Here is a 24541-nt window from a genome sequence, read left to right as displayed (position 1 = left end):
GCTGTTTGCCCACATTGGTTCCCCTTAACAACAGATGTTGATGGAGTCACACGTGTCCCCAGGGCCACTGCAGAAATGCCACAGGAGCCCATGGCCACATCACAGGTCCTCCCCAAGTCTTTGTGCTGATGAATGGTGCCAAAAGGGCCTGACTGCACCCCAGTAGCCACCGTGGAGAAGCCGTAAGACTCCCCTGACCACATCACAGATCTTCTTGAAATCTATGTCTTGATGACAAACACCTGCAGGGCCAAACCCTGCTCCCAGGGGCCACCACAGAAGGGCTGCAGCACCTGTAGGTCACACCATGGATCTTTCTGTTGATGATGGGCACCAAAATGGCAAACCATGTTCCACAGCAGCTGTAGGTCACGCCACGGATCTTTCTTTTGATGATGGGCACCAAAAGGGCAAACCACGTTCCACAGCAGCTCTAGGTCATGCCATGAATCTTTCTGTTGATGATGGGCACCAAGAGGGCAAACCCAAATGAATCATGACCTCCTCCCGTCCCCCCAGGGAGTCCCTCAAAGCCCCTGCTGCACAGCCAGGGCAGGGCTGGGTCCCTGCTCAGCAGCATGGAGGCGGCGGTGACGGATGAGGTGGGAACTACGGCTGAAGGTTTTGGGGCAATCGGGGCAGAGGTAGGGCTTCTCACCAGTGTGGGTGCGCTGGTGTTCCACCAGACGGGAGCTCTCGCTGAAACATTTGTCACACTGGGTGCACTGGAAGGGTTTCTGGCCGCTGTGAAGGCGGAGGTGCTGGCTGAGGTTGGAGCTCCAGCCAAAGCGTTTGCCGCAGGCACTGCACTCATAGGGTTTTTCACCAGTGTGGGTGCGTTGGTGCTGGAGCAGGTTGGAGTTCTGGGTGAAGCTCTTGGTGCAGGCACTGCACTTGTAGGGCTTCTCACCCGTGTGGGTGCCCAGGTGTCGCATCAGGTGTGAGCTCTGCCCAAAAGCTTTGCCACACTCTGTGCACTTGTAGGGCTTCCGAGCGCTTGGAGGGGATGTGGGGGGAAGCCCCCAGGCCCAGTCCAGTTCCAGGGATGGTGGAGGCAGTGGGGATGTTATCAGGCTGTCAGGGGTGTCCACCTCAGGGGTCTCCATGGTGCCTGTGGTGGGACAGAGATGGGTGTCACCATGGGGGTTCTTAATTACCCTCTCTGAATCCCTTAATTACGCTTCTGACCAATCCAACTACCAACCAACAGAGTGCCCTCTCAGAATTCTTCCTCATCTGGACGTGGCCATGAGAGTTATGGCCCTAAATGGGATGTGTTGACTGGGGCTGGATCTGATTTGGGTTTGGTGCAGGGAGCGTGAATAGCTCCCATTCCCTGCTGTGATGGAATGGACAGGGGATGTGGTATGTCTCCATTCTTAGAGGTCCTCAAAGTTCATTGGGAGGGCCCATGAGGAACACGGACCACAAAGAACTGCTCTGGTTGGTGTTGGAATTGGTTTGGAGCTGGAACAGGGAGAGCCTCCTGTGCCACCAAGGACAGGCCTAAGGACGTGGGGTCCTTGTCCTTGGAGACACCCAACTCTTATACAGACACAATCAGAAGGAACATGACTGAGATGGACTGCAGTGGTGAATGTCAGATCCACACAGCATGGGGTTGGACCTGGTTCCCCCAGAGACCCTCAAAACTTCCTCAGGTGGAATAGAACCAAAGACAGAACCTGGCAGGTGGTGGGTCTTCACTTGAAAAAATCCTCAGGATGAGGCTGTGAGGAACCTGCTCCAAATGCAGCTGGTTTGGGCTTTGAGTTTGGACCACAGAGCTGCCACACCTCCCTCCGCAGCACAGACAGAGCAGGGAACAGTCACAGGAACGTGTCCTCAACCCTCTCCTGGCTGTGCCCACCATATGATGCCCAACCCTCCATGCCCCCACTGATCCACAACATCCCAGGACTCACCTTGGTGGCCGCCAGGCGCTGTGTCCCCATCTCCATCCCACTCTCTGAGTGGCTCATCCGGCTGTTCCATGGCCTGAGGGAAGACGTGGCCTCAGAACAAGGGGACACCAAACGTGGTGGGGGGGGAGGGGCGAGGGAAAACGGGCATGGATGGGATTCTGGGGGGCGGTGGGACCTTGAAAAGACAACGAACGTGGAAATGGGGAACACACGGTGGCAACGGGAGGTGAGATCGGGGCTCCCTGTACCCGGCGGAGTCCTGGGAACGTGGGTAACCCTGCAGCCCCCCCGGCCCTCCCCTCACCGTTTTGCAGCCGCACCGCCTCCACCGCCCTCGACCCGCGCCCCCGGAAGCTCTCGTGCCCCACCAGGGGCCGCTCTGCACCGCTCGGCGGACCGAGACTCGATGGTGGTTAACTTTGCGTGCTGCCTCCGCACTGCTGTCGTCTCCTTTTATCCTCACGTTCCCTCCCCTCTCTCTCCCCCGGGGCAGAGCTCTGCAAGGGACACCCGTCCCTCACCTACACTTTAAGGGAATGTGGCATGCGGTGCTGACAAAGGCGATTTCCCCCTTTCTTTAAATTTTTGCCCCGTTTAGAAGTGCTGCTGCCTCTTTAAAAAGGACGTGATGTCACCCCCCTACCCAGGAGGAGCAGAGATAAGGGGATGGGATCCCAAAGGATGTGATCCCAGACGATGCAGGGGGATACAGGGCAAAACTGGGGTTTCTGGAGGGAGGCTGGGGAGTCTGAACCTGGATTGGGATGTCCAGAGCTGGATGTGGGGTGTCTCCAGGTTCACGTTTCCCCATGGGTATGTGAGCAGAATGCTGCTGGCAGCTCCCTGATGTCCCCATGGCAATAGACAGTTTCTTGGGGCAGATTTGGTGACACAGAGATTCCTTTCTGGAGTCCGCAATGGCTCTGTGTGTCCTCGTGTGTGTGTGACCAGAGAGCAGGCATGGTTCCCCAATTTGTCCCTGTGGTGATGGGCAGAATTAAAGAGATTCCTGATGTCCGTATTTTGAGATGCTGGGCATTCCTGGAGGCAGCTTGGGTGACATCTGGAGCCTCTTCTGATGTCCTCAAGGCTACTGCTGCCCCAAGTGATGCCTACAGAATGGACAGAGCTATGGGGGATTCAAGTCAAGATCAGGGCATCCCTGAAGGCAGCTCTGGTGACACTGAGCAGCTGTCCCATGTCCCCAAGCCTACTTTGTGTCCCCGCTGATACATAATGAGCAGAGGTAAAGGGATTCCTCATGTCCATATTTTGGAGATGCTGGGGCTCCTGCAGACAGCTTGGGTGACATCTGGAGCGTGTTCTGATATCCTGAAGGCTGCCGCAAGTGATGCCTACAGAATGGACAGAGCTACACAGGGGATTTTGGAGATCCTGGCATCCCTGGAGGCAGCTCTGGTAGACACCAAGCAGCCATCCTGACATCCCCAATCCTACTTGTGTCCCCGCTGATGCGTGACGAGTCCGGAGCGCTGCCTGAAGCACTTCCCACATCGTGGGCATGGAAATGGCTTCTCCCCGGTGTGGATGCGGCGGTGAGCTGTGAGGTGTGAGGCCACAGCAAAGGCTTTGCCACAGTCAGTGCAGGCGTGAGGCCTTTCCCCGGTGTGTCCACGGCGGTGCAGAGCCAGCGCTGAGCTCTGGCTGAAACGTTTGGGGCAGTGGGGGCAGGCGAAGGGCCGCTCTCCGGTGTGCACACGTCGGTGAACAGCCAGGTGTGAGGAGACGGCGAAGGCTTTGCCGCAGTCGGAGCAGACGTGAGGTCGCTCGCCGGTGTGAAGACGGAGGTGCAAACCCAGTGCTGAGCTCTGGCTGAAACGTTTGGGGCAGTGGGGGCAGGAGAAAGGTCGCTCACCTGTGTGCACACGTCGGTGAACAGCCAGGCGGGAGCGGGCGGCGAAGGTTTTGCCGCAGTCGGAGCAGCGGTGAGGGCTGGGATGAGGTGGGGAAGCGGGGATGTTGAGCTGGTGGGTGGGGAGGGATGGCTCCAGGGATGGTCCTGGGGCTGTGGGGAGAGGGAAAAGATGAGAAGGGGTGGGGTGTGGGGGTAATGGGGGCACGTGGGGGCAGAAAGTGTGAAATGGAGGATGTTTGGTGTAAGACGGGGAGGCAGTGAGATGCAGAGTGACAAGGAGGAGGCACAGAGTGAAAGGAGGGGCATCTGGTGTGACACAGGATACAAGGAGTGATGTGAGAGGGCACTGGGACATGTAGAGTGACATGGGGGACACGTGGAATGACACAGGGGACATGCAAAGTGTCATGGAAGAGGAACAGAGTGAAAGAAGGGGTGTATGGTGTGACGTGGGGACACGTGGAGTGATGTGAGAGGGCAGTTGGACATGCAGAGTGACATGGGAACATCCTGAGGGACATGCAGAGTGACATGGAGAAGGCATGGAGTGAAAGGAGGGGCATCTGGTGTGACATGGGATACATGGAGTGATGTGAGAGGGCACTGGGACATGTAGAGTGACATAGGGGTTACACAGAGCAAAACAGGACATCTGGAGTGACATGAGGATGTAGGATGACATGCTACGTGACAAGGAGGGAAACAGAGGACACTGGAGTGACGTGGGGTGGCACGCAGACATGCAGACTGATGGGGCACACAGAGCAATGTGAGGAGCACACAGCTATGTAAGGAAGCACCATGGACACAAAGCACAGCTTGGGGGGCACAGGGATGCAGAGGGGACATGCTGTATGTTGTGGGGATGTGGAGGGACAAGGTAGCATGACAGGGAGGCTGGAGACACAGAAAGGGACGTGCAATGTGACACAGGGACACATCAAGTGAGGGGGAGACATAGTGTGATGTGAGTATGTGGGTAGGTGGATGCAGAGGGATAGCATGGGGATGTGAGTGTCATAGAGGGACCTGGGGACACAGGGAGGACAGGCAGGGATGTGGGGGCGCACATGCTGGGGCCATGAAGTGTCACAGGGAAACATTATGAGTTATAAAGACACACTTGGAACTCACAAGGGACTTGAGGGGACATGGGGGTGACACACAGAGGGACCTGGGGGACATAAGGGAGACACAGAGGTGACAGGTGCTCACCAGGAGGGATGTGGGCAGGAAGTTGTCCTGGGGCCACCAATGTCCAAGCCCCTTTGGCAACGAACATGGTGCCTGTGGGGACATCACTGTTACCCAGTACTCCCACTCACCCTCCAGTCACGCTCCCAGTTTCCTCCTAATGCTCTCAGACATCCCTAGTGTCTCTACTTCCCCCTCCCAGTGCTCCCAGTCACTCACAGTGCTGGCTGCCACATCCCCAGAGGTGCAGAACAGGGACATCCACTAGTGACAGACGCCCTAGGGACACCTGAGAGGCCCTGCTGGATCCCCATGATGTGATATGGAAGGGGATCCACCCTCTCACCCAAAAAGTGGGAATGGGTGAGAGCCAGGGAGCCCCTAAATTGGTAATGGAGGTGACCCCCCTCTCAAACTAGGAACTGAGGAGTGGGAGAACACTGGGAACAAGAGATCAAGACCTCATTTTGTGTCAGGATGGGCCCAGATTCGCCTCAGTTTTGGGGCTCTCCCCAAAACAGGCCCAAATTTGGGTTCTTTTGGGTGAGATTAGGGACACTTACCTTCATGGGGAGGAGGGGGAACTCTAATTCAGTCCCATTTGCTCCAGCATGGCCCACGCTTAACCCAGGGCCACTTCTAAAACCCTGCCACCAACAAGAAAGGATCCCAACCTGCCACCAAACTTCCCTGAGATGTTCAGCCAGTGAGATTAAGCTCTTTTCAAGGTGCCTTTACTCACCACCACGCCGCGGTGACCACTTGGGGAAGCTGGAAGCTGCTTTGGATGCTGTCAGATTTTCTTCTCAGGGGTTGGATGCTGCTAGAAGTGGGGAAAATGAGGTGGTAAGGTGGAAGGGAGTGAGGTGACGTGTGTCAGGCTGGGGTTCTTTTTGGGGGGAGAAGGGGGGGACGACACCTGAGGCTTGCAGTTGCTCACCAGAGCCTCAAGCCAGGCCTACACGCAACTCTGGGGCAATTCCTTGAGCAAAGCAAGGGCAGCTCCTTGCCCCAGCCTCACACTCAGGCCCCAACCCCACGCTTAGACCTTAACACCACACAGGCCCCAACCTCACACTTAGGCCTTAACCCCACACAGGCCCCAACCCCACACTCAGGCCCCAACCCCAGCCCACCACCGAAGCCCTCCCCTAATCCCAGCCCTCCCCCACCCCGCAGATCGACCCCATAACCCCCAGCTCCCTCGCCCCCTCCCCCTCACCTCCCACCGCTATCGAACCGGAGTGACTCCGGAGCGCTGAGAGAAGACTGAGGTACTTGCAAAGCTGATTGGCTCGGGAAACTGTCAATCAGAGCCTCTATCCCGCCTTTCCGAGGAGACTGGATGATGATTGGTGAAACTTCACGTCTATCTTCAAGCTCCCGCCTTCTCTGAGGCGGCTCGGTTTCTGATTGGTATACAGCATTCCTGCCCGCCTTCTCGGTTTCCAGGCCTTCATTAGCCGAGGGGCGGAGAGCATGGAAAAAGAGGATTGGACTCACGCCCTGCCAATCCTCCCCCTGCAAGTCTTTTAATTGGCTCAACCTCGTAGATCCACCCATCCCGCGAGCTGACTGGCCAGTCCCCTTCATGCTCGTCACGCCTTTCCTCTTCCCATTGCTTCCCCGCGCTGTCAATCCCCCCTTCACCCCACCCTCTCAGCCTATCGAGGGCGCTGATTGGCTGCTAGCGGCTCCCCAGGCCGCGCGCGCTCCTGGGTCCTCCTGGTGAGGGGGAGCAGCGGCCGCCATGTCGGCTCCGGTAGAAGAGGCTGCGGAAGCTGCGGACCCGGCCGAGAAGCGCCCGGATCTCGTAGATCTCTTAGAACGTTGCGGAAGCTGCCGGAAACTTCTTCAAGCTGAAAGGGAACCGCGATTATTGCCTTGCTTGCATTCGGTGTGTCGGCAGTGCCTGAGGACGGGCCCGGGGCCTGCGACGGATTCAGGGCCTGGAGGGCAAGGTGAGGCCTGAGGGGGGGATGGGCTGAGCTTGAGGGAGATTGAGGGGCTGTGAGGAGAGGAGGCCTTCCTTTATTTGCTCTGTGTGAGTAGTTCGGTCCGTTGTGGTTATCTCCAGCTTTAGGACTGTCTGTCAGCTGAACAGCATCACAGGGGGTTCTTGGGGTGTTGTAGAGGGGATTGAGGGGGTCATGGAGGGGCTTTGGGGTGCTGTGGAGGAGAGCGAGAGGCCTGAAGGTGAATGGAGGGGCTTGTGTGGTGAGGGGCAGGGTAGAGAAAGAAGAGGTGGAGGGTTGAGGGGTAAATAGAAGGGAGTGGGGAACCCTGATGTAGGATGGAGGGTTTTAGAGGGGGCGGGGAGGTCGTGGGATGCTATAGGAGGATGTGGTGAGCGATAGGAGGGGGCTGGAAGCTGTGGGTTGCTATGAGGGGTGGGTGGGAGGGGAGCGGAGCTGTGGGTGATGCAGTTATGGGGGTGGGACGTGAAGGGGAGCAGAGAGCTCTTAAGGGTGTTGTGGGGGGAGTTAGGGGGTCAAGGAGGGGCTTTGGGGGGAACTGTGGAGGAGAGCGAGGGGTCCTGAGGGTGAATGGAGGGGCTTGTGTGGTGAGGGGCAAGGTAGAGAAAGGAGGGGTGGGGGGTTGAGGGGGAAATGGAGGGGAATGGGGAACCCTGATGTGGGATGGAGGGTTTTAGAGGGGGAGGGAGGTTGTGAGATGCTATAGGAGGATGTGGTGTGTGATGGGATGGGGCTGGAGGCTGTGGGTTGCTGTGAGGGGAGCTGTGGGAGATGCAGTTATGGGGGTGGGACGTGAAGGGGAGCAGGGGGTTCTTAGGGGTGTTGGGGGGGGGTTAGTGGATCAAGGAGGAGCTTTGGGGGGAACTGTGGAAGAGAGTGAACGGTCCTGAGGGTGAATGAAGGGGCTTCTGTTGTGGGGGGCAAGGTAGAGAAAGAAGGGGTAGTGGGGTTTAGGGGGAGATGGAGGGGACTGGGGGACTCTGATGTAGGATGGAGGGTTTCAGGGGTTTAAGGATGGGAGAGGGAAGCGGAGGGCCCTGGGGGCTGCTATGGAATGGAGCTGGGAGTCATGGAGGGGAGCATGTGACTTTAGGGGGGGGAGTAGAGGCCATGCAAATCTATGGGAGGATCAGGGGACCCTGGGAGGTGTCATGGAGGGAGACGTGAGGCAGTTCATTGCCATGGGAAGGGTAGAGCCCTCCTGCACTGGGGGCTGTGCAGTGCCATGGAGGAGTGCTGGGTGCTATGGATCCCCATGCAGAGGAATCAGGGATTTGGGGGTTTTTCTTTACTGGTGGGGGGAGATGGAGGAGAGTGTGGGGTCATGAGGGAGTAGAAGGTGGTGCAGTGCCACGGGAGGGGGGGGTTGGGGAGCTGGGAGGGTTGTTGGGTGATGGGGAGGGGGACTGGGGGAGTGGTTGGGTGCCAGGGGGAGGGGCTGGGAGGTGGTTGGGTGATGGGGAGGGGGGTTGGGGGTCATGCCGCACAATGGAAAGGAGCAGGGGACCATGCAGTGCTGGGGCTTGGAGGTTTCTTCACTGTTTCTCCCGTGCCACAGAAAAGGTTCTGGTGGGATCTCAGATTGCTGCCTCTTGCCTTTCTTGAAGTACAGAGGAAGGAAGGGAGGGCTGGGGGGGGGAGGGTTGGAACACTGCTTTAGGGCACAGCTTTGCCTGCATCTTCTTTGTCATGGATTTACCTGGACAAAGCCCTGGCTGTGGTGCAGTTGGTGGGCCCATTTGGGTCACAGCCCCCACTCCAAGGCTTTATCCTCTTTTTGGTGAGGTCAGGCATAGCCCCAGGGCTCCAATTTTGGAGTGCCCACAAAGGCATTGAATCTTCTGGCTCTGCTGGATCCTGTTAGCACTTTGCTAATGATCCAATGGTGGTACTTTTTTTTTTTTTTGGGGGGGGGGGGTGGGAGGAGGAGCTGTAATGAGGGGATAAATAATGTCCTGTACTGCTCTCCTCACTGCAGTGGTCGACTGCCCCATCTGCAAGCACCAATGTCAGCTGCAGGATGTGGTAGAGAATTACTTTCTCAAAGACAAAGGAGCCAAGATGGCTGGTGCCAACCCGGCCTCCACTCAGGTAATGTGTAACTAATTAAGGGGTTAATTAGCACCCTGGGACATCCCTGAGACTCACAGCTCTCACCCAACAGTGCTGCACCAGCTGTGAAGACAATGCTCCTGCTACCAGCTTTTGCGTGGAGTGCTCAGAGCCTCTGTGTGACACCTGTGTGGAGGCTCACCAGCGGGTCAAATACACCAAGGATCACACAGTGAGGGCTGCAGGTTTGTCTTTGTCCCCGTCTTGAGGTGGTGACACCATAATTAGGCACCTGGGGGGGAGTCACAAACAGAGCCTTTGGTTTTGCTGGGATGTGATACCATCATGCTGCCATCACCCCACAGCCAACAACAGCCTGAAGGAAGTGGATCACAATGTCTACTGCTCCGTGCACAAGCAGGAGCCACTGATGATCTTCTGTGACACTTGTGACACTCTGACCTGTCGGGACTGCCAGCTCAACGCACACAAGGATCACCAGTGAGTGGCATCAGCATTAATCAGTGCTCACAAATTGCTTAATTACCCTTTGAATCGGCTTGTTGAAACATGAGCTGGTGAGCTCTTGAAGGGATTGACCAAGCAGCATAGCAGTCTTCTCTAATTTTCTCTAATTACTGCCACTTGGTAACTATTACGGTAACAGATCTGATTAATTGCTACTTGCTCACTCCCTTCAGTAACTAATCAGCTAACAAGCATCAGTTTTCTCTCAGTTTTCTTGTTCTAATTAACCAGGTTAGTTTCCAGGCTGCTTAGTTGGATAATTAATTAGCTGGGTGGTTGGTTTTTTTTGAGGTTGTTAAGTTGGGATTTTGGGGGATTTAAATGCAGTTTAAGTCTTGAGCAGTTGGGGGCATGAGTGATTAAAAATCATTGTAATTACTTTCTTAGTAATTAATTGAGTTAGCTAATGACTCAGCTGGTTGAATTGCCTGGCTGGATTTAAGACTGACTTGGTTTATTAGGTGAGCAAATAACATTAGTTCAGCTAATCAACCCGTGGGTTAGTTATATTAAAATCATTTTTGATGTTTAGGGTTTAACTTAGTTAAGGTAAATAGCTAATTGAGTTAACTCCGTATCATAGAATATCAGAGTCGGGATATCTTTTTTTTTTTTTTTAGTCTTTTTCTGATGTGTTTTAATGGCAAACTAATAAGCTTAACGATGAAGCTAGGTAATTATTGAGTGGTTTTGCTGCTCTGCTGCAGGCCCATGAGTTGCATTGTCCACATGGGGCCACTTTGAGCCCCTCCCAAGGCTCAGTGGTGCCTGGTGGGACGATTCAGATTTTTTTCTCCCCCCTTATAGGTATCAGTTCCTAGAGGATGCAGTGAAGAACCAACGCAAGATGCTGGCCACGCTGGTGAAACGCCTAGGTGACAAACATGCCAGCCTGCAGCACTCCACCAAGGAAGTGTGCAGCTTGTATGTGCCCCAGCTGCTTGGGGGGGTTGTGGGGTGATGAGGGGGTGTAGGGTAGTGGGGGGTTAGGGGGTGGGGAGGTGGGAGTAGGAGAATGTGGGGCTGAGGGGGGGTTATGGGGTGGTGGAGGAGTGTGGGGGAATGGGGGGGTTATAGGGCAGCCTGGGGGTGTGGGGCAGTGGGGGGTTATGGGGCTGCTGTGAATTATGGGGCAGTGGGGGGTGTGTGGGACGCTGGGAGGGGTTATGGGGCAATGGGGGGAGTTATGGGACTGCTGAGAGTAGTGGGGTGATGAGGGGTTATGGGGCTGGGGGAGTCTGGGGGTGTGGGGCAGTGGGGGAGTTAGGGGGCTGCTGAAGGTTATGTGGCATTGGGGGGGAGGATGTGGAGCAGTAGGGGGTTTAGGGCAGTCTGGGGATGTGGGGGGTTGTGGGGCTGAGGGAGGTTTTAGAGGAGTGAGAGGGTGTGGGGTTGAGGGGGGTTATGGGGCAGTGGGGAGGTTATGGGGCTGCTGAGGATTATGGGCAATGGGGGGGGTTGTGGAGCAATGGGGGGGTGTGGGGCTGGGGGGTTATGGGGTGGTGGTGGGGTGTGGGGCGATGGGGGACTTATGGGGTGATGATGGGTTATGGGGCTGTGGGGAGGAGGGGACTGGGGGAGATGACAGAGCTGGGGGGGTTATGGGGCAGCCAGGGGGTGTGGGGCTGAGGGGGGTTATGGGGCTGCTGAGGGTCATGGGAGGGGGGAGGCAGGCACTGGGGAGTTGTGGGGCAATGAGGGGGAGTTATTCCCCTCCAAAGGGGGATGCTGCCGACCTTTACCCCTTCCCTCTCCCTCTGGCAGGATCCGCCAGGTGTCAGATGTGCAGAAGCAGGTGCAGGTGGATGTGAAGACAGCCATCCTGTACATCATGAGGGAGCTCAACAAGAGGGGCAGGGTGCTGGTGAGCGACGCCCAGGTGAGCCACAATTCCCCTCACCATCCTCATGGGTTTTTTTTCCCCTCCTTCCTGGCTGTCTGCTGGCTGGTGGAGTGAGAAAGGAAAAAAAGCAATGGTAAAAAAAAAAAGCGGGAAATAAGGAATCCAAGGTATTTATACAGGCTAGAATTTGAGGGAGGGAAGATTTAGATTGGATATCAGGGAGAAGTTCTTTACAGAGAGAGTGGTGAGGTGCTGGAGCAGCTGCTCACAGAGGCTGTGGATGCCCCGTCCATCCCTGGAGGTGCTCAAGGCCAGATTGGATGGAGTCCTGGGCAGCCTGGGCTGGTATTAAATGTGGAGGTTGGTGGCCCTGCATGTGGCAGGGGGGTTGGAGATTCATCATCCTCGAGGTCCCTTCCAACCCTGGCGGTTCTGTGATTCATTGTAGAAAGCAGAGATTCACCAAGGTGAATTCCCAGCATCCCACAAGCCTGTAGTCCATTGGTGGGGAGGATCCTGAAATTCTTTGTCTGAGGAGTCCTTTTAAACTCTCCTTTGTTTTTTTTTCTTGGGGTGGTTTTGTTTTATTTATTTATTTTGCTGGAAACAGCATGGGCAGGAGGCTTCCTTACTTCTGGGTAGGAAGGGCCCCTTCAGCTCCCCCATCCCCCCCTTCCCAAGAGTGATTTGGCTGCACAAAACCCGTTCTTCCAGTTGCTTAACTGCAGGACATTCCTCTTATCTTATTGCCCTTGGCAACCATGCATAGGCAGAGGTTGAGGGCCTGTCAAAAAAGGAAATGCCTGCCGGTGCTCTGGTAAGCTTTGAGACCTGAGGGATCTTATATAGCCTGACAGTGATGTGTCCTCCTGGCAGAAGGTGACTGAGGGGCAGCAGGAGAAGCTGGAGAGGCAGCACTGGGCCATGACCAAACTGCAGAGGCACCAAGAGCACGTCCTTCGTTTCACCTCCTGGGCTTTGGAGAGCGAAAACAACACGGCTCTGCTCCTCTCCAAAAAACTGGTGAGCTGCCTGCCCTGCCCCAGTGCTCAGCAGGACCATTTTTGGGACAGTTGGGGGGATGCTTTGTTCCCCTGTGGTGTCATGGATACCCTTGGGTTGTGACAAGCCCCCTCCCTGTGCCTTCCCCAACCCCCCCTCCCCCCAGATCCACTTTCAGCTCCAGCGTGCCCTCAAGATGATCGTGGACCCTGTGGAGCCTCAGAGTGACATGAAGTTTCAGTGGGATCCTAACGCTTGGACCAAGAGCGCAGAGAGCTTTGGTGAGCCCAGAAAAAGGGGAGGGGGGCACTCTGGGGTTACCCTCAACCCCCCCCTTGACACCTCCACCTCCTTCACAGGCACCATCGTGTCGGAGAATGGCATCGTCCCACCAACCCTCAGCTCTCAGCCGTCAGCTGTGGGTCCCTCACAGGTAATCTGGGGGTCAGGGGGTGCTTTCTGGGGGAAAATCTTGCACTTTCAAGGGCTGCTCTGAAAGTCGCGCCTCCTATTTTATTCCCTTGGCCTTCAATGGTGGTGGTGTGGCAGCAGAAGTTGAATCTTGTCTATGTTCTGTGAAGTTTTGTTGCCATGCAGCAGATGGCAGTAGAGGAGCATTCTTAACAGCGTCTGCGGAGGACATTAAAATTCAGACTCCATTATTTCTTCTTCTGCCAGCAGAATTGTGGTTCTAAGTGGTTCAGACAGTGTATCATCATGATAAATTTTGTGAGAAATCATCCATTCCTTTTCTGCTTGGCACCCAGCTCAGCAGCCAGTGCTTCAGCTTGGAGGACTGAGGATGGTTGTATCACACAGATTACCTTACACGCTTACTGTCGCCATAATTAAACAGACCAGAAGTGAGAATGAAACCAGCAGTGGGCTGCACACCCACTTGTGGAGTGCCTTTGAAATCTGTGCTTTCAGTTCTCAAGTTCTCTGTGTGGTTTCTTTATCTCTTGGATGATCTCGTGGCAGCTGCAGGATTTCTATGTGGACCTCAAATTCCTCAAAATGACACAGAAATTTATTCACACGGGGGCAGGCAAGCCTTAAATAATCACAGGTGTGTGCATCAGGGCTCAGCAGGCTTGAGCCTTCCTGCATCTAATGGGGAGCAATGAGCCTCTCCATGGCAGGGAGGGGTTTAATCAGGTGTCTTGTATTGATGGATTTAAGAAAGGTGGAATGCTTGCACTCTCAAGAGTGCAAAAGCCAACGGATACAAAGGTGAAAGGGGTGAGCAGATGGTTAAAAGGAATCATTACCACCGACTGTGAAATAAATCACCGCTTCTTTCCATTTCCAACCAAGGGATCATAGCTCAGAGATCGCAGAAGAAGGGATACGAAGCCATGAAAGAGATCCCTGCAGGTTGAGACACTGATGACTTTTGTGCCCTGCAGGTTGGGGCACTGATGGTTTTCTCCCCTGCAAACTGGGGCACTGATGACTTTACCCCCTCCTGCTGCCCTCTGGGAGGATGTTTACTCTAACCAACAAGAGCTCACACAACAGCCCACTGCCACGGGCTGGAAAACGAGCACCATCATGCCACCATCACCTTCCAAGGGCTGAATGAACAATTCTGTCTCGTGTGATCCAGGAATGGCTGCTCTGAAAGTAATGCCTCCAATTTCCTTCCATTGGCCCACGGCGTTGGAGGCGGATGTTGGCAGCATGGCAGCAGAGGTGGAACCTTCCCAACCCTTCCCATTTACACGTTGTTGCCATGCGACAGATGGCAGCAGAGGGGCAGGCTGCACAAAAAAATGGCGTCTGACATGGAAGTGAGGATGAAGCAAAGGTGTGTAATTGAATTCCTCCATGCGGAAAAAATCGCTCCCATCGACATTCATCGACGCTTGCTGAACGTTTATGGAGACCTGACAGTGGATGTGAGCACTGTGAGGAGGTGGGTGGTACGTTTCAGCAGAGGAGACAGCGACGTGAAAGACAAACCACGATCCGGCCGGCCATGCACAGCTGTCACAGCACGAAAGGAGTGTTTGGATCAGCTCATCTGCACGGATCGCCTGATGGTGGTGACTATGTTGGAAAACGCAGCGTTTTCTAGCTGAGAATCTGCTCCATCCAACAGTGTCATTGTGCTCTTTGTAGCTGTTGCAGTTTCCATGGAGATAAATAGGAGGCATTACTTTCAGAGCGACCTTTCTGCCTCGCCCTTTTCCTCCCTCTTTTCTTTCTCTCTTCTTTCTTTGTTTCTCTTTGGCGTTCTTTTATTTTGAGTTCTTTTTTTTTTTTTCCCCTCAGTCTTATTGTTTTCTCTTACTCATTGTTCTTACTGTTTTTTCCCATTCTTTCATTTTTTTTCTCTCTCTTTCTCATTATCCCTCCTTTATTTCTCATTACCATCCTCCCTTTTATTCTCTCTGATTCTTCCTTCTTTCACTCATCCTTTCTTTCTCACCCTTCTTTTTTTCCTTTCTCATTGTTCTTTCTTTGCCCCACCCTTCTAACAATGCCCCCCCTCCCCCCCATTATTCTCTTATAGGGTTCCCTGAAAGCCACAGTGGTGAGCAAAGGGCAGTGTGCCCCCAGCCCCCTCCTGCAGTCCCCCAAAGCAGCCCAACCCAAGGACAAAGAAGGCCAGGAGACCCCTGGCAACCCCCAAACTGCCGAGGAGGGGGCGGAGACATCAGACACACCTCAGGGTCCTTTAAGAACTGAGGGTCCTGACATGTCCCCACCCTGCCTTGAACCTCAGGTGTCTGAGACCCCCAAGGATGCCAACGTGGAGCTGGGTGAGTGTGGGGGTGAGCTGGGGGTCCTCCTGGGAGGAGGAGGAGGAGGGTGGTCCTTGACTTTTTTTTTTTAATTGTTCTCAGCAGGTAATGCCTCTTCTGAACCTGTTGCCACGGGAGCAAAGAGGTGAGTGTGTTTTGTCCCTTGTCACCTGCTGGCTCTTGCTTTTGGGACCCCCACAAACCCTTTGTCACCCCACAAGGCTGGGAACCCTGAGTCCAGGGGATAACTGTGCCATCCCTTTCCCTTGCCACCCCATTCTTGGCCTTCCCCTGATCCTCGTCACCTCATTCTCAGAGATGACCACACTCCTCCTTGCACCCCTTGTCACTTGATGTCCAGGCACAGGGCCACGATGTCCCTGGGTGGCGGGGCTCCATCCCAGCTCTCCCACCCCTTCCTGGCTTGGGGGAACCCAATTTTAAGGGGGCTCTGGCATCCAGACCAGTGCCCTGACAATCTCTTTATGCAGGAGAAGACGTGCAAATCCTCCTGATGAGGAGGTGGAAGAGAAGTTTGTTCCGAAGCTGCTCGTTAAGCGGTAATGAGAACAGCTTGGGGATTGGAGGAGGGGAAAGGGCCAAGGCACCTCCTTCAGATGGAAGGGGAGGGTGGGAGATGCAGCCTCTCCAGGCTTCTGTCCCTTGTGGGGATGACAAGGACAGTCCCTTGTCCCCATACCCAAGGCTGACACAATCTCTATGTCCTTCATCACTTGCTGATAGGGTGATGAAGGACACAGGACCACTACCCTATCCATGCCCTCCTCTCCCTCAGGCTCCCTTATGCTGTGATTAGGATGACCCTGTCCCGTGTCCCCCTATGCCTAGGGGGTGGATAGACCCTCCCCCCTTCCTTTACCCCTATCCTAAGGACCCCCAGTGCCCCCAAACCCCATGAAAATCCTCTTGAGGGGCTTAGGTTTGCTTCCCCCACATTCTGAATCCCCCACCACTGCCGCTCCCCAGCAGCCAACCCTCAGAGGCCTCTTGCCCTCCCCTTACCCCTATCTCATGGGACTCCCAGTGCCTCAAACCCCATAAAAATCTTCCTGAGGGACTTAAGGGTGCTCCCCACCCATCCTGACCCCTTCCTACCACCACCACTTTCCAGCAGGCAACCCTCAGGAGGTCCCATGCTTCGCAAGGTGCCACGGGTCAGCCTGGAACGCCTGGACCTGGACCTGTCAGGGGAAGCACAGCCCCCTGTCTTCCGTGTCTTCCCTGGCACTTCAGCTGAGGAGTTCAGCCTCATCGTTATTGAACGGGGGGCACAGCCTCAGCCTGCTCCTCCACCCCCACCTGCTATCAAGGTGAGCAGCCTTCTGTGCCCCTCCCCAGCCTTCTCTCCCCCTCCCCACTTCCCGCATCTTTTCCCATCTCACCCCGCCGTCCCTTTTTCCAGGAGGAGCAGAAAGAATTGTCCATCGAGGACGCTGAGGACACCAAACCTGTGCTGTTGCCCCCTGAGCTCCCCAGCAGGGTGGTGACAGGGCCTGAAATCCCCCCAGCACCCACCGTGGCCCCCACAGGGACCCACCGTAATGTCTCCTGCTGCCGTGTCTGCTGCCAGGCCGGTGCTGTGGTGATGTGTGACCTCTGTGAGCGCTGCTACCACCTCGACTGCCACCTCCCTGTGCTCCACGTGGTCCCCAGGTACATCTGGTCCCCCACGGGATCCCCTGCTGCTGGCCTTTGTCACCTCCCCCATCTCCCTCTGCATCCACCCCTGGGTGAAGCTCAGGGATTTTGCTGCTCCCCAGATCTTCAGAGATCACCCAGTGCTGTCAGATCTTTATGCTCTGCTCATCTCTCATGGGATCTACTGCTTTTTTGGCCCGAAGGTGGTGGTGGAATTGCTGCCACTTCTCCAGATTCTTTGGGAGGGGATCCTCTGGGGCTCCATCCCAATTCCCTGGACCTAGTCTTTCCTCCAACCCTGAGGACTGTGGCAGCTGCTGGAGCCAATCCCATAGATCCACTTCTCATCCTCCAGGACCTCCTAGCCCTCATCCGTGTTGAGATCTACCTGTTGATCCCAAATCCTTGGGGAACCTGATGAGTCTGACCCACACGGGGCTCTACTTTTCCGTCAGCGATCCCAATCCATTTGGGGCCTCAGTCCCCTTGGGATCCTATTGCCCTGATCCATACGGAGAGCTGTGTTGGCCTCAGATATCTTTGCTTCTGAGGGAGCTGCTGTCCAGTCCTTCACACATCCCACCAGCTGGTCTGTGACCCGCAGGGCATTTCCCCTGTTGATCCCTGTGCCGTGGTCCGTTGCTCCCTTTTGATCCCAAATCCCTTAAAACTCCAAGCCTCTCCCATTCTACCACCCCCAAACCGGGAGGGGGAGTGCTGTGGGGCTCTCAGTGGATCCCCCACCTGATCCCATAGCCACGACTGGCGCTGCCTGCTGTGCCAGGACCTTCCACCCCCCACTGAGGGACTCACCAACGGCGGTCCCGAGGAGGGTCAGCTCCCCACACTCTGCCCCACGGACCAGCAGGTGGGTGCAAAGGATGGGGTGGGAAATCTGGGGGATGCACTGTTGAGAAGGGAGGATGGAGAAGGGGATTTTTTTTTTTTTTTTTTTAATACCTACAGAGGTGTGAACGGGTGCTACTGGAGCTGCTGTGCCATGAGCCCTGCCGCCCCCTGCACCGCCTTTCCAGCTCCACGGTGAGTGCTGAACCCACTGGGATCCCTTGGGATCTCCTGTGGGGGGGTTCCCCCCCTTTCTTTTCAATCCTATTCTGTCCCTATAGGAGAGCAGTGATGCCATCGACCTGACCCTCATCCGAGCCAAGCTGCAGGGGAAGCTCTCCCCCACCTACAGCAGCCCAGAGGAGTTCGCCGCTGACATCGCTCGCATGATCCGCCAATTCAACCGCCTGACAGAGGTGAGGAGACCACCCCCCACCTCCCCTCTCATTGCCCCCCTTTGCAGAGCTCCAGCACCCCCTGACCCCTTTTAATTTCCCCCCTCTTTCCCCAGGACAAAGCTGACGTGCAGTCCATCCTGGGCGTGCAGCGCTTCTTCGAGGAGCAGCTCAGATCTGCCTTCAACAACCGCAGCTTCTCCACCCTCCTTGAACCCAGCATGCCCATGGAAGTGGCTGAAGGCAACGCAGCGGCCCCCCCTGCTCCTCTCCCTGCCCCTCCTGCGGCCCCCTGAGCCTCCCCCCATTGCTCTGGGCTGGAGGATAGCGGAGCTGGCTGGGTAGACTTGTTATGCTCAGCAAGGAGGAGAGGAGGGGCTTAGGGGGGAGGGGTATCCCTATGCCTCCCCCCCCTTCCCTTCTGTGGGAGTCTCCTAGCAATCCATAAATATTCCCTGCCCCCCCCCCCCCTCCTGTAGGGCTGCCCCATTCCACCTCTGTGTGTCTCTTGGGGGTAGAGCTGTTGTCTTCAGAAAAGGGATGGAGGGGAGGTGAAGGGGCCTCTTTGTGCCCCCGCTACCCACTGCGGCTGGCCCCCTGGTGTTTTATTTCGTTTCTATTGTTCCCCATTCATCCTATGGGGTTATCATGTGCCCCACACTGCTCTACATATGGGGCCATCCCCTTTTTATGGAGGTTTTCCCTCTTCTTTTTATGGGAGCGTCCCCCTTCTATGGTATTAAAAATAAATAAAGTTATTTCTTAATCTCTTAGAGCTCCTCTTTATTCTAATCCTATTCCCCATCCCCCCCCACCCCGTGTTGGGACTGGGAAGGGGAGAACGCTCCTATTATGGGGACAGGAGTGCCCACAAGAAAGATGGCGTCCGTTTCACCCTCAAAGCCCCGCCCCTTTCCTGGCGGAGCCGCACTTATCAGCGATTGGCTACGAAACGAACCGAAGCCTTCCGGAGAAAGCCGGAGGCTGCGCGTGTGGGGAGACTTCCGGAAAGGGCCGAGAAAGAACCGGAAGGAGCCGAGAAAGGACCGGAAAGAGTCTCTCTCTTCATCCGGAAGAACCCGAACATTCTCCGAACGTCGCCGAACCATTCCGGAAAACACCGAAGTTCCTTCCGGACAAACCCGAAGCCTTTCCGGAAGTTGCCGAACGGCGCCGGCCGTTGCCCACCCTCCGTCTCCTCAACGCCTCCGCCGTTTCGCCCGGCGCCGTTCCACCGCCGCCTCCTCCGCCGCCTCCTCCCCGCCGGGGGGGGCCAACCCGGTCCGCCGCCCCCGGCCCGGTGAGGCGAGGCCCGGCCCGGCAGGATGATCAAGCTCTTCTCGCTGAAGCAGCAGAAGAAGGAGGAGGAATCGGCGGGAGGCACCAAGGGCACCAGCAAAAAGGCCTCGGCCGCGCAGCTCCGCATACAGAAAGGTGGGGGGGGGGGAGGGGCAGGGGGTCGTCGGGGGGGAGGGGGGAGGGGTCTCAGTATGGCTCCAGTATGGTTTGTGGGATGGTCCCAGTATGGCCTACGTACTGGTCCCAGTGTGGCCCTGCTGTGGGGCCTGCAGTGGTTCCAGTGTGGGTCTGCTGTGGTGCTACAGTGGTCCCAGTATGATCTCTGTACTGGTCCCACTGTGGCTCTGCTGTGGGGCACACACTGGTCCCAGTGTGATCTTTGTACTGGTCCCAGTCTGGCTCTGCTGTGAGGCACACGCTGGTCCCAGTATGGCTCCAATGTGGCACACACAGTGATCCCAGTGTGTTCTCTGTACTGGTCCCAGTATGGCCCTGGTGTAGGGCCTGCACTGGTTCCAGTATGGCTCTGCTGTGGTGCTACAGCGGTCCCAGTATGATCTCTGTACTGGTCCCAGTATGGCCCTGCTGTGGTGCACACAGTGGTCCCAGTGTGATCTTTGTACTGGTCCCAGTATGGCTCTGCTGTAGGGCACACAGTGATCCCAGTGTGTTCTCTGTACTGGTCCCAGTATGGCTCTGCTGTGGGACACACAGTGGTCCCAGTTTGGCCTACGTACTGGTCCCAGTGTGGCCCTGCTGTGGGGCCTGCACTGGTTCCAGTATGGCCTATATACTGGTCCCAGTATGGGTCTTCTGTGGTGCTACAATGGTCCCAGTATGATCTCTGTACTGGTCCAAGTATGGCTCTGCTGTGAGGGACACAGTGATCCCTGTATGGCCTATGTACTGGTCCCAGTATGGCTCTGCTGTGGTGCACAAACTGGTCCCAGTGTGGTCTTTGTACTGGTCCCAGCATGGCCCTGGTGTGGGGCAGACAGTGGTCCCATTATGGTCCATGTAATGGTCCCAATCTGGCCCTGCTGTGGGACACAGTGGTCCCACTATGATCTCTGTACTGGTCCCTGTATGGCTCTGCTGTGAGGGACACAGTGATTCCAGTATGGCCTATGTACTGGTCCCAGTGTGGCTCTGCTGTGTGGCCTGCACTGGTTCCAGTATGGCCCTGGTGTGGGACACACAGTGGTCCCAGTATGATCTCTGTACTGATCCCAGTATGGCTCTGCTTTGGAGCACAAACTGGTCCCAGTGTGGCTCTGCTGTGTGGCCTGCAGTGGTTCCAGTATGGCCTATATACTGGTGCCAGTATGGCTCTGCTGTGTGGCCTGCACTGGTTCCAGTATGGCCTATGTATTTGTCCCAGTATGGCCCTGGAGTGGGACACACACTGGTCCCAGTATGGCCTATGTACTGGTCCTAGTCTGGCTCTTCTGTGGGACATGCAGTGTTCCCAGTATGATCTCTGTGCTGGTCCCAGTATGGTGCCAGTATGGGGCACAAAGTGTTCCCAGTATGATCTCTGTACTGGTCCAAGTATGGCTCTGCTGTGAGGGACACAGTGATCCCTGTATGGCCTATGAACTGGTCCCAGTATGGCTCTGCTGTGGTGCACAAACTGGTCCCAGTGTGGTCTTTGTACTGGTCCCGGCATGGCCCTGGTGTGGAACACAGTGGTCCCACTGTGATCTCTGTACTGGTCCCAGTATGGCTCTGCTGTGAGGCGCACAGTGGTCCCAGTATGGCCTATGTACTTGTCCCAGTATGATCTCTGTACTGGTCCAAGTATGGCTCTGCTGTGAGGGACACAGTGATTCCAGTATGGCCTATGTACTGGTCCCAGTATGGCTCTGCTGTGGGGCCTGCACTGGTTCCAGTATGGCCCTGGTGTGGGGCACACAGTGGTCCCAGTATGATCTCTGTACTGGTCCCAGTATGGCTCTGCTTTGGAGCACAAACTGGTCCCAGTGTGTTCTCTGTACTGGTCTCAGTATGGTCCTGCTGTGGGGCACACAGTGGTCCCAGTATGGCCTATATACTGGTCCTAGTCTGGCTCTTTTGTGGGACACGCAGTGGTCTCAGTATGATCTTTATACTGGTCCCAGTATGGCTCTGCTGTGGTGCACACAGTGGTCCCAGTGTGATCTCTGTACTGGTCCCAGTGTGGCCCTGGTGTGAGACACACAGTGATCCCATATGGCCTATATACTGGTCCCAATATGGCCCTGGTGTGGGGCCTGCACTGGTTCCAGTATGGCCTATGAGCTGGTCCCAGTGTGAGTCTTCTGTGGTGCTACAGTGGTCCCAGTATGATCTCTGTACTGGTCCCAGTATGGCTCTGCTGTGTGGCCTGCACTGGTTCCAGTATGGCCTATATACTGGTCCTAGTCTGGCTCTGCTGTGGGACACACACTGGTCCCAGTATGGCCTATGTACTGGTCCCAGTATGGGCGTTGGGTAGGGTTGTATTGTCTCCATTACCTCCCTAACTGTGGTGCACAAACTGGTCCCAGTATGATCCGTGTCATTGTCCCAGTATGACCTCGGTGTGGTGCTGTACTGCTCCCAGTACGACCATGCTGGGAGCACTGGGATTGGGCTGCTCTGCCCTTTGGGGTGGCCGCAGTCGTGTCCCTAAATATCCCTACGTGTCCCCACGTGTCCCCACAGATATCAACGAGCTCAACCTGCCCAAGACTTGTGAGATCGACTTCTCCGACCAGGACGACCTGCTGCACTTCCGTCTCCTCATCTGCCCTGACGAGGTGGGTTTCCCCTTCCCCACCCCAAAACCTCCAGCTGGGATCCCCCTCTTCATTTCCCCCTTTAGGATCCCTCTCTTCCCTCCCCCCATTTGCCCTCTTATCCCGTGGAATCTCCCCTCTCATCCCCCTTTGTCCCCATCCCTGATGACATCTGTTTCTGTTATAGGGTTTCTACAAAGGAGGGAAATTTGTCTTCAGTTTTAAGGTCAGTCCTACGCTTGGGGTTGACCCCATAGCTGCCAACTCTCATCCTGCAGCCACTAAAATGTCCCCTGAATTGGTGACCATTAAGTTGGCACCCACAGTTGGGTCTCTGGGAGGTGGGTGACTACTGAAACCTCACTTGTGGCCGCCACAAGGGTTTGGGACCAGGTGTGAGCAGTGGCCCTATAGGTTGGAGATGGGATAAGGGGGGATTGGGGCCAGTTGGATGGGATGGGTGGCCATTCTATGGGTTGCAATTGAAACCAGAAAGTGGTGGCCATGACTTGTGGTCATCAAAACACTTTTTGGACTAACTGCCCGTCCCTTGGGCGGGGTTGTTGGTCATAAAGTGCCACCAGCTGTGTGCTGTAGGATGGAAAAAAGGCAGCTGATCGTCACCAAAATGTGGCTGGGAGGTAAGGGGGGGGGTGTCTGAGCTGTGACTTTGCCCCCCCAGGTCGGCCAGGGTTACCCCCACGACCCACCAAAAGTGAAGTGTGAGACGATGGTCTATCACCCTAACATCGACCTGGAGGGCAACGTCTGCCTCAACATCCTCAGGTGGGCCAGCATGGAAGCTGGGACCAGTACAAAGATCATACTGGGACCGCTGTGTCCCCCCTCTTCTGTGGCCACGGATGGAACTGGATCCCAATTTGATCCCAGACTATCCATCGGGGTGGAATTACCACCCCCCCCTTCCCCTTTTTGTGTGTGTTGTCCCCTTCGTGCCACAAATGTTGGCATGAGGTGACAGTGGTCACCTCCTTGGTGGCCCTGGTGGCACTTCTGATGCTCAGCTTTGTCACCAGAGAGGACTGGAAGCCTGTCCTGACGATAAACTCCATCATCTACGGCCTGCAGTACCTTTTTCTGGTGAGTAAAGCTATGGGGTTGGGGGGGCACCAAGGGATTAGGGGGGCAATGGGGTGGCCTTTGGGGACAGCTGGTGGCACTGGGAAGCTTTTTGGGGATGCCCACCCCCAGGTGGATCTGGTGGCTTTGGGGACACCTGGTGGCTTTGGGGACGTGCCATGGGTTGGACCGCTGGGAGTATTTGGGGTTGGGGGCTGCTGGGATAGTTTGGGGTGCTAAGGGGTATCAGGAGAGGGGACACAATGAGGGTCCCCAGGGGCAGAGGGGGCATTGAGGGGGGGGGTCCCTTAAAGCAGGGGAGGGGGGAATTGATGTGTCTTAAGAGGTTTGGGGAGGAGGGAGGGGGGGGGAAGGGGTATTAAGGAGTAGTGTAAAATATGGGGGGGATGTGGGAGGGTATGGCAGGAGGTCTCAGGGGTGCATTAATAGTGTAGGGGTGGATTTGAGGGTGGGGGGGAGGTAATTATCCCTTGGGGAGGGGGCAGTTAGACCTTTAGGGGTGCATTTATCCCTTTTGGGGGGGCAGTTTGCCCTTTTGGGGGGGGGAGTTGGACTTTTAGGGGTCCAGTTATCCCTTTGGGGTGGGGGGCGGGGCAGGGGCAGTTATCCCTTTTGAGGGGTTGGAGTCCAGTTCTCCTTTTTGGGGGGGCAGTTAGACCTTTGTGGGGGCAGTTAGCCTTTATGGGGCGAGGGGGGCAGTTAGACCTTTGTGGGGGCAGTTAGCCTTTATGGGGGGGGGGGGGCAGTAAGACTTTTGGGAGGGCATTTTGCCTTTATTGAGGCAACGAATCCCATATGGGGGGGGGCAAGAACACAACCACACCCCACCACCTTTCCCTGGGGAGGGATATTCCTTCCTTCTACACCCCCCTCCTTTTATTCCTATGCCTCCCAACCCCCCCTTTTGCCCCCCCCTCCCCCCAGGAGCCGAATCCCGAGGACCCCCTGAACAAGGAGGCTGCAGAAGTGCTGCAGAGCAACCGACGTCTCTTTGAGCAGAACGTGCAGCGCTCTCTGAGGGGGGGCTACGTTGGTGCCACCTACTTTGAGCGCTGCCTCAAGTAGCCCCCCCTCCTCCCCCCCATTCCCCATTCCCCCCCCCTTACACCTCCTCCCCGCCCCCCCCTATTTATTGCCCCCCTGGGGGCGGGGGGGGCCCCCTCCTTTCTGCCTCCCCACCCCCCCCAAACCTCCCCCATATTTCCCCCCCCTCCCCCTGCGGGTGATTAAAGGGCGATGGTAACGAGCGGCGGCCCCCCCTCCTCCTCCTCCTCTGCTGTGGTTTGATTTGGGGGGGGGAGGGGGGGGTGTAGTGGTTTGTACTGGGAGGGCATTG

General features: G+C 56.0%; 3 protein-coding genes across 8 annotated transcripts; 2 read left to right on the top strand and 1 right to left on the bottom strand.

Moving 5' to 3' along the window:
* Positions 1-502: 502 nt before the first annotated feature.
* Positions 503-6284, bottom strand: LOC116240042 (uncharacterized). Its single transcript, XM_031610351.2, has 8 exons — positions 6218-6284; positions 5738-5818; positions 5017-5088; positions 3384-3951; positions 3159-3297; positions 2680-2904; positions 1926-1998; positions 503-1111 (listed from the first exon to the last, which is right to left on the bottom strand). The coding sequence occupies exons 3-8, from the start codon at positions 5081-5083 to the stop codon at positions 528-530; spliced, it is 1656 nt and encodes a 551-aa protein (XP_031466211.2). The 5' UTR covers positions 5084-5088; positions 5738-5818; positions 6218-6284; the 3' UTR covers positions 503-527.
* Positions 6285-6708: 424 nt separating this feature from the next.
* On the top strand, positions 6709-19480 carry TRIM28 (tripartite motif containing 28). 6 transcript variants are annotated; one of them, XM_031610337.2, is made up of 18 exons: positions 6709-6956; positions 8950-9062; positions 9136-9268; positions 9389-9524; positions 10359-10475; positions 11316-11430; positions 12274-12417; positions 12563-12677; positions 12756-12829; positions 14915-15164; positions 15249-15291; positions 15638-15706; positions 16279-16477; positions 16570-16820; positions 17562-17673; positions 17772-17846; positions 17933-18067; positions 18163-19480. In XM_031610337.2, exons 1-18 carry the CDS (start codon positions 6746-6748, stop codon positions 18340-18342), a joined length of 2472 nt encoding a protein of 823 aa, XP_031466197.2. In that variant the 5' UTR covers positions 6709-6745; the 3' UTR covers positions 18343-19480. The 6 variants fall into 6 exon arrangements, with proteins under 6 accessions (XP_031466197.2, XP_089983558.1, XP_031466196.2 ...); XM_090127432.1 differs by having other exon boundaries at positions 12271-12417; positions 15252-15291; positions 16282-16477; XM_031610336.2 differs by having other exon boundaries at positions 12271-12417; positions 15252-15291.
* Positions 19340-24320, top strand: UBE2M (ubiquitin conjugating enzyme E2 M). The gene is made up of 6 exons (XM_031610353.2): positions 19340-19480; positions 22031-22125; positions 22292-22330; positions 22787-22890; positions 23142-23205; positions 24130-24320. The coding sequence occupies exons 1-6, from the start codon at positions 19372-19374 to the stop codon at positions 24268-24270; spliced, it is 552 nt and encodes a 183-aa protein (XP_031466213.1). The 5' UTR covers positions 19340-19371; the 3' UTR covers positions 24271-24320.
* The last annotated feature ends 221 nt before the right edge of the window (positions 24321-24541 follow it).

This window comes from Phasianus colchicus, chromosome 31 (genome assembly GCF_987193195.1).
Source record: "Phasianus colchicus chromosome 31, bPhaCol1.hap1.1, whole genome shotgun sequence".
NCBI lineage: Eukaryota > Metazoa > Chordata > Aves > Galliformes > Phasianidae > Phasianus > Phasianus colchicus.
This window is presented reverse-complemented; position numbering and strand designations above follow the sequence as displayed.

Excerpts from the sequence above, each read along its gene's own strand:
- LOC116240042 (XM_031610351.2), bottom strand. The coding sequence starts at position 5,083 with ATGTTCGTTGCCAAAGGGGCTTGGACATTGGTGGCCCCAGGACAACTT. Across the intron at positions 1,999-2,679 it reads CTCTGGACATCCCAATCCAG|GCCATGGAACAGCCGGATGA; the intron begins GTTCAGACTCCC and ends GTCTTCCCTCAG. Across the intron at positions 1,112-1,925 it reads AGCGCCTGGCGGCCACCAAG|GCACCATGGAGACCCCTGAG; the intron begins GTGAGTCCTGGG and ends GTCCCACCACAG.
- TRIM28 (XM_031610333.2), top strand. The coding sequence starts at position 6,746 with ATGTCGGCTCCGGTAGAAGAGGCTGCGGAAGCTGCGGACCCGGCCGAG. Across the intron at positions 17,674-17,771 it reads TCTGCCCCACGGACCAGCAG|AGGTGTGAACGGGTGCTACT; the intron begins GTGGGTGCAAAG and ends TAATACCTACAG. Across the intron at positions 18,068-18,162 it reads AATTCAACCGCCTGACAGAG|GACAAAGCTGACGTGCAGTC; the intron begins GTGAGGAGACCA and ends CTCTTTCCCCAG.
- UBE2M (XM_031610353.2), top strand. The coding sequence starts at position 19,372 with ATGATCAAGCTCTTCTCGCTGAAGCAGCAGAAGAAGGAGGAGGAATCG. Across the intron at positions 22,331-22,786 it reads AATTTGTCTTCAGTTTTAAG|GTCGGCCAGGGTTACCCCCA; the intron begins GTCAGTCCTACG and ends TTGCCCCCCCAG. Across the intron at positions 23,206-24,129 it reads GCCTGCAGTACCTTTTTCTG|GAGCCGAATCCCGAGGACCC; the intron begins GTGAGTAAAGCT and ends CCCTCCCCCCAG.